Consider the following 13430-nt stretch of genomic DNA (forward strand, 5'->3'; position numbering starts at 1 on the left):
ACTTAAATTGTTAATGTGACCTAAATATCGTAAACTAGAATTTAATATAATTCCCAATAAGCTAAGGCTGATAACGTTTTGTATTGATCATTTAATCTTAAAGCATATTTATAGGATTTGCTAGAACTTTCTAGTCTTAAACGGAAAAATAATTTTATAAAATAATAAACCAGCTCTGCGATTTTACTTCACAAAGTCGAGCTTAAGGAAAGTTCATCAAGATATAATTCTCGACAAATACAGTTGCTCAACTCGAATTATATTCATGCACTTTGAGCATTAACATTTATAAACAGCGTCCCAGTTTTAAAATGCTAAACTTTTGAATTTTAAACTACCCTGCTAGAATGGAGGGATATGTAAATTATTTATGGAATCGTATTGTTTTGCGAAATTAATAAAGTTGTATTTGTCTTTGTTGGAGTTGATAGCGACGAATTAAAAGTGGCAAAAGTTAAGAGTTAAAGGACTTGATTAATTTCTAAAACATATCGCCTAATTGTTTAGTTAAATTTCAGGAGTCTGTTGTTCGGTTCAATTACATTGTTTTAGGGAACTAATAAATTTAAATTTGCCTTTGTTGGAATTGGTAACAAAAACAATTTGAAACTGGCAAAAGTTAAGAGTCAATGAATTTTAATTATTTTTCAAATATATCAGGTTTAATTAAATTGCTAGAATCTGTTGTTCTGTTTAGTTAAACTGTTTTAGGAGTTTGATAAAGATGAATTTGTCTTTGTTGGATCTGGTAAAAAAAGAATAATTTAAAACTAGTAAAAATTGGGATAAAATAATTTAGAAAATATTTCTAAATTTGTTTCATTAAATTTCTAGAATATATTGTTCAGTTAAGTTGTTTCAGGAAATCAATAAAGTTGGATGTGTCTTTATTGGATTTTGTAACGAAAACGATTTAGATGTGTTACAAGTTACTGAATTTTAATTATTTTTAAAACATATCAGAAATTATTTCATTAAATTTCTAGAATAAATTGTTCAGTCCATTTAAATAGTTTTAGAAAATAAATAGAGTTGAATTGGCCTGTTGGGTTTAGAAACAAAAATGTTCCCAAAGTGATAAAAGTTAATGGTATTTAAAAATTTCGAAAATATATCTTAATTTATTTAATTAAATTTCTAGAATATGTTGTTCAGTTGAGTAGCACTGTTTCAGGAAATCAATAAACTTGGATTTGTCTTTATTGGATTTACTAACGAAAATGATTTAAAAGTGGCAAATGTTAAATAAAGGTTAATGAGATTTAACAATTTCTAAAAATATCGGAAATTATTTGATTAAATTTCTAGAATAACTTGTTCAGTTCATTTAAATGGTTTTAGAAAATCTATAGAGTTGAATTTGCCTGTTAGGTTTAGAAACAAAAATGTTCCAAAAGTGTTAAAAGTTAATGGAAATTAAAAATTTCGAAAATATATCTTAATTTATTTAATTAAATTTTTAGAATATGTTGTTCAGTTAAGTAGCAGTGCTTCAGGAAATCAATAAAGTTGTGTTTACCTTTATTGGATTTGGTAACTAAAACAATATCGAAAATTATTAAAAAACTTATTCAGTCCATTTAAATGGTTTTAGAAAATAAATAGAGTTGAATTCGCCTACATCACTTATCGGGAATTATTTAATTAAATTTCTCGAATATGTTGTTCAGTTAAATATAAGTTCCAAATGATTAAAAAAAAAAATAGGTTTTAAAAAATATATCAACTACAGTGGGGCAAAGGTTTTCAGAAAGCATAAACTGCACAATTTGTTTATGAAAGATCGTTTGGGAGGTGGTCCAGGGAAAAAACATTTCCCAAAACCACATTCATTCCAGATCGGTTGATTTATTGAAGTCCTGAATTATGTATCACATCATGTTTTATTATCGGAAGTTTTATTACGCAGCGCAATAATTCTGTCCGCTTCCCTGTATCCAGTTTCGATGGCGCCGTGTACGGTGGAATAAAAATGTAGATGTGTGGCCTCACCGGCGAACAAAACCAGTGGTACGCCCATCTCGTTCAACAGAGGATATGCTAATACGTCCTGGTATTTCTTTGCCGTTTTAAATATATCCGGCCCTTCGTACAAATAAGTTCCGAGGAAGTGAGGGTTCGAAATCCACGGGAATCTGGAAAACAGATAAGGCTAGTGTATATTTTAAACATGAGACGTACAGATTAAAATGACTTAATTTGATTCGCTTATTTATCGGCCGTGTGTGTTGTTACCCGGAGCGTTTCGACAACGTTCCTTTGGGAAAACGGGTCCGTTTATTTTATAACTGGGTTTAAATTCGTCCGCGCAATTTATCTCGCCTAAGGAATAAAAGTTTCTGTACCATTTAATGGTAAATGCGATTTTATTTTAGATATGACATATACCGGTTACAAACTAATTGCTGATCCACGTATCTGTTGCACTTACCTGTACGTTTTTGTTGGTTGTGTAATTTTAAATCTGTCTCCGAGGAATTTCTCAATGGTGTACATTACACCGGCAGCTACAATGGAATCGTCCATTGTGTCCATTTCTTTGATAACCTCCCCGGAGAACCAGGCTATCAGGATGTTCGGACAAAATTTATTGGTTGTCAGTGAATCCATGTAATACAACCAGGACGTACCATTCTAAAAATTACTTTGAATAAGTTGGGATTTGTACTTTCAAGGTCACGCATGCGCAATAGAAACATTCGTCCCATTCTCAACTTAAACTACTAACCTCCTTGATAATGAATTTATATTTAGTGGTAGTTTAGTATTTTATAACAACATATATATCTTTTTAATTACTTTTATTAAACAGAATGAAAATTAATGAAAAAAAAATTAACAAAAATAAATAATAGTAATAATGTACATTGATTCCATCTTCAACAAATTGTCCAGAGCGACAGAAATTATCCTAACAACCTATTTTTCGTAGCATGTGGCAATTGTCAAAGACTTTTTGCGAAACCAAAATGAACCAACATTTTTGAACACTTAAATATACCATTTTTAACTCACAAAAAATTTGAATACGTATACATATCAAATAAATATAATTGTTGAAAATGTACACAAATATTTCAAATAGTTTATACCAAAATGTTCATTTAAATAAAACGAGAACCAAAAATGTAAATTACTTTTTTCTAAAATGTTTAACAAATAGTTTTTTCATCTCTAACGTTCACTGATTCTTTTTTGAATAATGATAATTTAATTAAAAACTAATGATTTTCCTTAAATGTATTAGATAAAAATCATTATAATTATAAAAATTCATAACTCAGAAAGAAAAAAATAAGGGAATAATCAAATATATAATTCAATATGTTACACTGCATTAATTGTCACTTTTAAACCATTGAAACCAAAATCGTTATTCATATTTGAACTCACAAAGCAAATTTGCACGAATTGTACTGAATACACACACAAATAAAATGTAGGAAAAAATAAATAGAATACTTGAAAGAGCATTAAAAATATTTCAAATAATTTATATATACCAAAATAAATCATGAAATAAATATCTAAATTATCTTGTCCTAATGTTTAATATACAGATGTTTCTTCTTAAAAAAGTTTTTTGAATTGAAGACATAAATAACGTTTTTAATTTTTTTTGAAAAGATTATTATTATTAAAAACTAACGAATTTGCATCAGACTTTTTTTTGAATATATTGGATAATTTATTTTTTATTTTCTATTTAATGATTGAAGATATTAACTAATTTTTTTCATTGATTTTTTAAAAGATAATTTTTTTAAAAACGAATTTTCACCGAATTTACTGAAAAATTTATGTATTATTTCCAATTTTACAAGAAATAAAAAATTTCAAATTTTTTAAATTTACCCATATGGATTAAATATTTTTTATGGTGTGATTTTTTACAGAAAATTTTTTATACTGTTTTTTTCAATATTCCAATAAAAACTAAAGATTTTTTTTAATGTATTGAATAAAACTCAAAAAAAAACTCATTGTGAAGAACATTTGAAATAAATAATTTAAACAACTAGCGACTGCCAGTAGAACAGTGATGCCTTTCACACATTTCAAAATACCCCATTCAAATGCCCTTAATTGAAGTTAAAATCGATGAAAAAAAATCGAGAATTTATTGAATAAAACAATGTCTGTCATCCGAACAGTCACCCGTCGCTGTAGTGCAGTACTTATCGAATTACTTCGTTAAGTCTTTGTTGATTCCAGGTGCTCCGGGAACGGTGAAATGAACAAACACAATTAAGAATCCGATAGTCGTAAACTTTAAAACACCAGACCGGGAGAGCAAAAGTAATCTGCTTTCGGAAAAGTACAATGCATGCACGGATGTGTGATGCAGTTTATGAAGAGCATCGAGCAACGACGGGTACACGGACACGTAGTTTATTTTCTGATGCTTGTCGTGTCCGCCAGGATTATAAATTTATGCCTCGAAACAATATTTCTTTATGGAATGTCGGACAAATGTTATTAAGATGTATGACCAATAAAATTATGAAACGGTTTTATAAAGGACAAAGGATCATTTGCTGTCATGTTTTCATTGTGTCGTCGGGGAATTACGAATTTTAATCAGCTACATGAATATATAACAAACAACCACCGGTTAATTGTGAGGAATATAAATATTCCCCGGAACGGGAATGATAAATACAACGATGTCTATGGGGGGATAAAAGTTTATGAAACTGGATAATGTACTGCCGGCTTGTGATTTTATTCCTTAATCAATTGCTGCAGCGCAAACAAATTATATTTTGGTTATGTAAATTAGGTGCCGCCGGATTTATGCCCGGAAGTAAACAAAATTTATGCAATGTCCAAAATAATAATATTGTTTTTGTTAACGGAGTTTTAGTGATGGTCAAATTACCAAGATTAAGTGGTTTCAACGTTATTCCCAACAATATATTACAACAGTTTTCTAGTTTTAAAAGCAAACTGTTTTAAACTTTACGTTTATGTATCCGGGACGTAGTTCCATTAATATAAACGCACTGGCAAATTAAATAAACAATTTTTCATAAATGAAAAAGATCGATTGGAACGAGCCAAACGTAAAGCAATTTTATTTGCATACATATTTCAGATGCAGACCGGCCAGTATCAGCTACGTAATATATTGAAAAAATGTCAGTTTTAAACGGTAATCAAAACCGAATGCCATCGTATTTCATGGTCCTGGAGTCGCCGAATTCTGTAATCGTTCCAGTCACATATGACAAGAACAAAAGAATGTTTCGAATACGCTTTATTGAAATGCATTTTACAAAAGGGTTTTCCGATTTGTTTGAACCTCAAAAACGCATGTGAAACTGTAGATATGCCAAACTACTCTTGTTTTACAACGGGCATTTTTATGTAACTATTTCCATTTGTTGTAAAATGGTATTGTCACATTTTTACAATTTATAACATTTTTCTGTAAACGTTTAGTTTTATCTTTAAAACTTGGTTTTGTTAAATTTATTTTATATTACCTTTTCCTTTATCAATTGATTCATGAAAATAATGTTAGTAAATTTATACTGTAACTAAATTATCAGCTGAAAATGTTATAAAAACTGTTGAAAAACCTATTCAAAATGAGGGTGAATTTTATATATTATTATAATAATAAATTTAAATTAACCAAAAAAGTAAATTTTAATTCTAAACTGGAAAATATGTTTAAAAAGTCAATTTAATTTCAAGTTTAAAAAATATTAGAGAATTTAAAAACATAGAAGAGAAAAGCTAAATTTAAGATATAACTTGTAAATCATCAAGCTGAAAAATGTAAAAGAAATTCCTGAAAAGCCCTACTGAAAACAAGAGAATTTATCTAGTTATAATAAATTACATATTTTTAATTCTTCGTTAATTATTAAGATTAAATTTATAAGAAATAATTAAATTTTATACATTTACTTTGTAAATTTATAAAGAAATTATATTTTTCAAGTACAAAGACACTTTTGTCTTACTCAGTTGGTTGATGAAAACAAGTTTAAAAAGGCAGTTTAATGAACAGTTTTGTCTTCAAGTTTTGGAAGAATTTGAGAGTTTAAAATCATTGAATCAAAAGCAAAATTTATGTTGGTACTTGTCAATAATCAAGCTGAAAATTTTTAAAAAATACTGCTGAAAAGCACTACTGAAAGCAAGAGAACTATAATTATAATAAATTATTATAAATATTATATTAATATATATTATTATAATATTATATTTTTGTTCATGAATTATTTGTATTAGAATTAAATTTATAAGAAATAATTAAAGTTTGTATTTTTACTAAATTCATAAAGTAATTATATGCTGCAAGTTCAAAAAATACAAACTTTTGTCTTACTCAATTGGTTTCTGAAAATAAGTTTATAAAGAAGAGAGTTTAAAAATATTGAACAATATAGCAATATTTCAGTTGTAACTTGTAAATCATCAAGCTAAAACATGTTGTAAAAGAAACAGCTGAAAAGCATATTTTCTTGTAATATATCATAATTAAAGTTTGTAGCTTTGTGTCTTACTCAATTGATTCTTCAACGTCATAAATAATGCACCAATTTAAACAACAACGTATCATCAAGCTGAAAAATGTTATAAAAAAGAACTGATGAAAGGACTACTAAAAATGTGTATCAGAAGTGGCACTTAAAAAGTGTAGATAGGCAAGTAAAAAATGTAAACGTTCCGGAAAAGTCCACAGTGCATTTGTAACGTCCCAGAACGCAGATGCTGCATATTTTATATGCAGTTTCGGTCACTATCTGCCTGAAAATATATCGAGAAAAGGGTAAAACGGTGTACGATCGTATATCATACAGCCGCCGGATTTCGTACGAGTAATCATTCCTAACTGTTACATATGACATGTACATACGAGAAATTCGTCCGAAATATCTGAAGTGATTGAAACGTTTCCGATAGAGTGATTTTCAGCGCACGAGATAACGTACGTGTTTAACCTAATCGCACATTGTTTAAACTATTAAATTACTTAAGGCGTCCATGCCCAAATTCAGCAAATATATTCCAAAGTCCAGCCAATAATTGATGTGGCACCTAAAATATGTAAACACTGATCCTAAGACCGGGGTCCAATATTAATTACTCGAAAACCCGCCATTAAACACCAGCATTACCAAGTAATAACTCACATTGGTAGTCAATCGATAGTTATGCCCGCTTATCGAACCACGAGTTATTTATAGTTTCGTAGTTAATTAAGAACAACAGTTTTATTACTAATAAAACGTTAAAATGCGTTTTTTTTTGGGTAGAGTTCATGGGAGTCAAGTATGGTCACTTGCGCAGAAACCATCGCTCATCATCAGCACCGCACATTCCCAACTTCTGTTTTCATTACCGATTTTTTGCATAGATAAATAAAATTGTGACATTAAAAACATTTCGATTAGTCGCACGCCAATAAATACCGTACCTTAATTATCATTAATCGTAAAAATGTAACGTTCCGTTACGCAGGAATTAATAAAGACCCAGTAATAAAATTCCTTTTACCATAAGTTACGACACAAAATTTCATGTCGGCATCAGCACGAACATGCAGTTCCGTTTTACGTTCCCGTACCGAAATGCATTCGCCATTATTCCGCTACATCGGACTGCGAAAGGGCATAAATTACGGTTTATTGCAATTTTTTAATTATTTAATTAAGTATCTTGTAACTGCCGTCACAGCCCGTCATAAACATGTACACCGCTGTTTATATTGTGGTACGGAACAGTAGTTAAAATATAACACGTCGCTTGACGACGGGTGTTGAAATTGGGCTATTTATGTTGGATACTGACGTGTTCTAATGGACTTTATTACACTGTTGATTTAAACATTTTTATACATTTTAATTATCGTTAATTATTTAATTACACTTACGTGTTGTGGTCCTTCGGGAAACTGCTTAACAATATTGAGCCTCTCAGATTCGTCCCACAAGAAACTGAAGGTGGAACTGCCGTTGTCCCACCACGGTTCAGGAAAATACAAAATCAACTTGTAGACTCCGCCAAAATCCATACGTTCCACAGCTTCCCGCTTGTCTTCCGGTAATTCCGGAACAAAATTGATGCTTTTGGATTTCAGTACACCAAGTGGCACCGTCACTATCACATGATCACCCACGAAGATTCTGTTGTCGGAACACTTCACCAAAACTTTGCTGTCTGTATAATTTATGGTTCTTACTTCTGTGGACAGTTTGATTTTGTCTTTGAATGATTTTTTACCCATGAGGATGTCAAGGATAATTCTGTATCCTGTTCCTTTCCAGTATTGATACAAATCTCCATCTAAGGTTTGGTAATTGTTTGGTACAGCTAAGTCGTTCCAGGAATAACTTCCTTCGTAGTCGTTTATGATGTTTTCAGCTAATTGAATTGCTGCTACAGCTAGTTTGTGTCTGCGTGGATCATTTTTGTATTTTTCCAAAATGATTTCATTATATCTGGAATTTAATAAAAGTTCAGTTATTTTAAGTTAAAGTGGGATTAGTTATGGAAAGTAAAGTTAGATTAGTTTAAGTAGATAAAGTAAGGTGAGTTTTGGATCAGATAATAGAGTCTGTTACTTAAAATTACAATTTTTGAGGCTACAATCAAAAACAATTATTAATTAATAATAATTCAATTTTTTTGGTGTTGAAGTTACAAATAACAACCAATTGTTATTGACTAATTTCAATAAAATTTTTTTTTTAATATTAAACGCATTCATCTATATAAAAATTATTTGAACTGACATCTGAATAATTCGAAACACAAATCAAAATCCCTGTGCACATTTTTTATTTGTTTTATATTAAAAACCACAAATCAAGTCTTGTTTACAAATAAAATGTTTTTTTACTTTATGCAGCTTTTTGTAGTTTTGAATGTGTATTAAAAATTTTGATGTGACTGCAAAATTAATGATAGTAAATAGCTTGTTAACTAAAAACGTGAATAAAAACAAATTTAATCTCGTAATTAATTGTTCATAATTTAGTAATTCCCGAGAAATCAATAAATTATTAAAATAAACTAATACGTTTTATTACTTGAAAACCACAACGTTATTTATTATTTCCAATATCTCATAACAACTTTTCAAGGCTAATTATAATCAGTCAAATCTTGCAATAATAAATAAACAAATACTTGTTCTTTATAAAAAACATTTATTTAAATAAATAATATTAAATATATAACTCTAGCACTTGACTATTGATGAGTATATCCAAATGTCTTAAAGTCTCCTATTTCAAACTTCTTGAGGAACAACTTGTTATTTTTGAAAAAACCATCATTTCCAAATTTCTTATCGAATCCGATTTTTTCTAACGAATCTGCCCCTTTTTCAGCTTCTCCATACACTCCAAATTTGGTTTTAATATAAGCATTTTTCAAGTCACCACTTTCATTGTTGTCTTTTAAATTAAAAGCTTTCGTTATTTCATAACCTCCATGCGATTCCTTAAAAGCTTCGTCGTGGTCTACATCAAAAAACTTCTTTTTCTTGTTGAACTCGTCAAGCTTGTGGACTTTGTGATGCCCTTTGGTGCTGTGTCCTTTGGAATAGTGCCCTAAAATCAACCCATTAGTGTGTTTTAATAAACAAATAAAAATTTAGGTGATTACCTTGATCTTGGTAAGAATATCCATTATCTCCCTTCCCTTCTTTTCTTTGAACACCATAATATCCATTCTGATTGAAATTCCCTTGTTTAGTGCCACCTTTCTCGCCATAATTCGTCTTCTGCCCTTCTTTGTCGTGATGTCCCCTGTTGCCGCTCTCTTTGACTTCAATCGCCTTATATCCCTTTTCGCCCCTTTCTCCACTTTCTAACTGCCCATTCACTTCGAAATTATTGCCGCCCCCCGATACTTCACGGAACTCATTGCAATGATGACATTGCACAAAAATTAATAGGAACAGGGTGATGATTAGTTTGACGCACATTTTTAGACTACTAATGAGTAAATTGAAAAGGTACCAGTTATATATAGTGATTAATTGTGTAATTGTTGCAAAATTAATCGATACCTTCAAGGTGGATGTTGCAGAGGAATGTGCAACTGGATAAAAAACTGTTCTTGACTCCGGATCAGTCAAGTATGAGAACAAGGTCGGTTAATGAACTTATTTGTAAATTTTTACGTTTTAAAATTGTGGATTTAAATATTATTTCTTTGTTACTGTTTTTAATTAGTAATATTATGTGTGATCATACCTTTTAAGAAACTCTTTTCCAACCGTACTTTGGCCCTGCGCCGACCCAATTTGATCTTCAAACTCATCAATGAACTGCAACACATGATTCCTCAAATCTTCATCAACTTCCCCATCTGTAGCCATCCACAGCACGTTCTCCCCCAACTCCTCCTCCAACAAATCAGACCCCTCCACCATTTCATAGACAGCGTTCCCCTTTTTTCCGTGCACAGATTCCGCTCCCAAGTCCACATAATAATCCTGAACCGGCACGCTGAAAATTCTGCCTCCGATTCTGTCCTCCGCCTCAAGGATTTGTATGTTTGTAATGTTGTTGTTGAGTAGTTTGCTGGCGGCTGCTATTCCTGCCGCACCCGCACCGACGATTATAACCGCAGAATCCGAACTGGCTGCTTGAAAAACACCTGATAATAACATGGCCGTTGCCAGAATGAAAAACATGATGTTGGACTTGTTTCGATTGTTGTTAACGCACATTTAATTGTTGGGAATATAAAGATGAGGAAAGCTGTTGAGTTGCACCGTTAAATTACGAACACAGGAGATAATGTCAAGGACGAAACTATTATTTCATTATTCGAAAAACATTGTTCAGCTTTTATATTTATTGGTTTTTGCCGGAGGCAAAGTTAATAATATCACTTAGATAAAATTGATGGACAGTGTGAGACAAATTCGACAGTCAACGGTCTTGTTATTGCATTAGGTTATTGATGCTATCCGTCTATTTGAACGCACCAAAAGGACCATGTCGAACAAAAAACAATGATATTATTCATTAAATTACAATCGATAATGACCTTAATTTTGCTCAGATACGAAAATGCGACGTGATCGAGGTCGAGAAATTCGTCTGCAGTTAAAATCCTGATCTCATTTAAAATAATTGCTTATTTTAATAAGCCCCTATAAACTTGAAATTGTTGAATACATAAATTTAACTACACTTACGTTTTATGCTTGACATCTTTAAAAATACGAAATAATTCGAATCTCCGTCACAACTTTAACATTTGGTTAAACCGAAGTGAACTAGAAGATGATTGAAACTGACGTTGTAGTTTCAATAATAAGTTTAAAAGGAAAATGCTGACTCTTACGAAAATGGTTGAAACGTGATTATTCCAAATAACATTGTTAGTTTATATATAATTTGTTTAAACAAGATTAGATAATAAAAATCATGAACAATGTTTTAAATAATGTAATAAAGTTCTTTATTGTAATACATGGTGTTTCTAAAATGAGTACATACAATGAGTACATTTAAATATAATTTTGAAATTTAATTTTGAAGGGCTGTATTTTTTTCAGGAGAAGCTTGAGAAAATAATTTTATTTAGATATGTTAATTAACAATTTCAGGAACTATAGAAACATTAAATCAAATTTTACACATGTTCCTTTCAAATACATCCCACAGATAAAATCCCTTTGAAACTGTCAGAATTCGAATATTTGAAGTACCACCTTTGAATGAACAAATTCAGTATGCAGATTAATTATCATTAACCAAATTGTATTGGACCAATGATAATGCTTACCTACGCTCATAACTATTCCGTCTGTAAGCAAGTGGAAATTCGAACAGACTGATTATAAAGGCTAATGCCGCGAACATACAGAAGATGTCTGCTTTACCTGGCATACAGAATGAACCATTTCGGCTTTTGTCCATAAAGAGCACTACTAACTACACAGCTCATTATCCATTATCCTTACATTCTATAATTAACATGCCGTACAGGTATAGATAAATTAACTACGTTCATACAATAAATATGCTTGGTAATGACTATATCGAGTAGCAATTTAAAATGAAATGCATCGCGGTTATTATAAATTTCATCGTAATCCATAAAGAAAATCCAAGGATCAAAGAAACCTACCAGTTGTTTGTCGAATGCGATATTTTGATTGGTTCATAAATCAATTCTAGATTTATGAATTTTTAAAATGAATGTATCATATATTTCATTCCCCATTTGTGTTGTGAAAATTTTCTTACAACGTCGGAATTTTATATTCATAAATAAAATACGCATTAAACAAGAATGTTTATGTATAAACCAAGTTTTCTAAGGGGAATTTTTCTTTCAATTCAGTTGAAAATAAAATATAGTAATAAAATATAAAATATCAAATAAGTTTGAATATACAATTGTATATTTTTATAACTTATTTTATATATCTCTGCACACTCTGTACAATTTCAAATTCTACAAACTTTCACTAGCCAATATTTGACTGAATATTTTAAATATTTCTATAAACTTCCTAATTTTTGATACATACTAATAAAAATATTAATCATCAATATATTTTTTCTTTTAAATTTATTATTTTTTATATAAACACTAGTACGCCCAACTACACAAAATTTTCTGAAGCCAATATATGAAATTTTTCTTCAAATTCATGAGATTTTCATAAATATTAATAAAAAAATAAAAATATTATTCGTCAGAATCATTGTTTCTGTTGATGTTGATGTAATATTATGGCTATAACAATTTTAACATTTTATTTCATATTTTATACTGTCTATATTGGCGCCCAACTTTTCTGAAACCAATATTTAGACATATCTGTTTGAATATTTGAAATTTTTCTTCAAATTCATCAGTTTTCATAAATATTAATAAAGAAATAAAAATATTATTCGTCAGAATCATTGCTTCTATGTAATATTATGACTATAACAATTTTAACCTTTTATTTCATATTTTATATAGAATTTATTGGCGCCCAACTCTACAAATTATCTAAGACCAATATTTGGACATATTTTATTGAATATTTTAAATTTTTCTCAAACTCATCAGTTTTTCATAAATATTGATAAAGAAATAAAAACATCAATCATCTGAATTATTGTTTCTATTAATATTGAGGCAATATTATTATGATATCGTATTGAATATTTGGATAAATTTTTTGAATTTTGATTAAAATTCCTCAATTATTGATAAATTGCAATAAAAATTTAAAAATATTGCCAATAAAATATTGTTATCTTCAAAATGAATATATTTCCACTCAATTATACAATTTTACTATAGTGTATAATTAGACTGTGTTAATCATTTACTATAATTAAACACTCATAATCACATAATTCACTGAAGAATAAATCATGTACTAAATCCACAAGTTGTAAAACGGAATCGATCATTTCCCATATTGAACTCGAGTTAAATGAAAC

The 13430-nt window shown here is 29.7% G+C and overlaps 3 protein-coding genes across 3 annotated transcripts in view; 1 reads left to right on the forward strand and 2 right to left on the reverse strand.

Annotated features, from left to right (window-relative positions):
* LOC109603619 (uncharacterized) overlaps positions 1-11884 on the reverse strand; it is a 118619-nt gene extending 106735 nt beyond the window's left edge. Inside the window, exons 1-4 of the mRNA XM_049969389.1 lie at positions 11867-11884; positions 11770-11790; positions 10224-10614; positions 7892-8459 (exon numbers count right to left, since the gene is read on the reverse strand). Coding sequence (XP_049825346.1) covers positions 7892-8459; positions 10224-10614; positions 11770-11790; positions 11867-11873 — 987 coding nt within the window. The 5' untranslated portion in view covers positions 11874-11884. The remainder of the gene's footprint in view (positions 1-7891; positions 8460-10223; positions 10615-11769; positions 11791-11866) is intronic.
* Positions 1-13430, forward strand: part of LOC109601806 (chondroadherin) — a 116873-nt gene that overhangs the window by 78737 nt on the left and 24706 nt on the right. The window lies entirely within an intron of this gene.
* Positions 9159-10206, reverse strand: LOC109601808 (uncharacterized). The gene is made up of 2 exons (XM_020018095.2): positions 9631-10206; positions 9159-9575 (listed from the first exon to the last, which is right to left on the reverse strand). The coding sequence occupies exons 1-2, from the start codon at positions 9950-9952 to the stop codon at positions 9214-9216; spliced, it is 684 nt and encodes a 227-aa protein (XP_019873654.1). The 5' UTR covers positions 9953-10206; the 3' UTR covers positions 9159-9213.

The sequence above is a fragment of the Aethina tumida genome, chromosome 7 (assembly GCF_024364675.1).
Source record: "Aethina tumida isolate Nest 87 chromosome 7, icAetTumi1.1, whole genome shotgun sequence".
Taxonomy (NCBI): domain Eukaryota; kingdom Metazoa; phylum Arthropoda; class Insecta; order Coleoptera; family Nitidulidae; genus Aethina; species Aethina tumida.

Coding starts and splice junctions, on each gene's coding strand:
- LOC109601808 (XM_020018095.2), bottom strand. CDS start 9,952: ATGTGCGTCAAACTAATCATCACCCTGTTCCTATTAATTTTTGTGCAA. Junction 9,576..9,630: donor ATATTCTTACCAAGATCAAG/GTAATCACCTAA, acceptor GGTTGATTTTAG/GGCACTATTCCAAAGGACAC.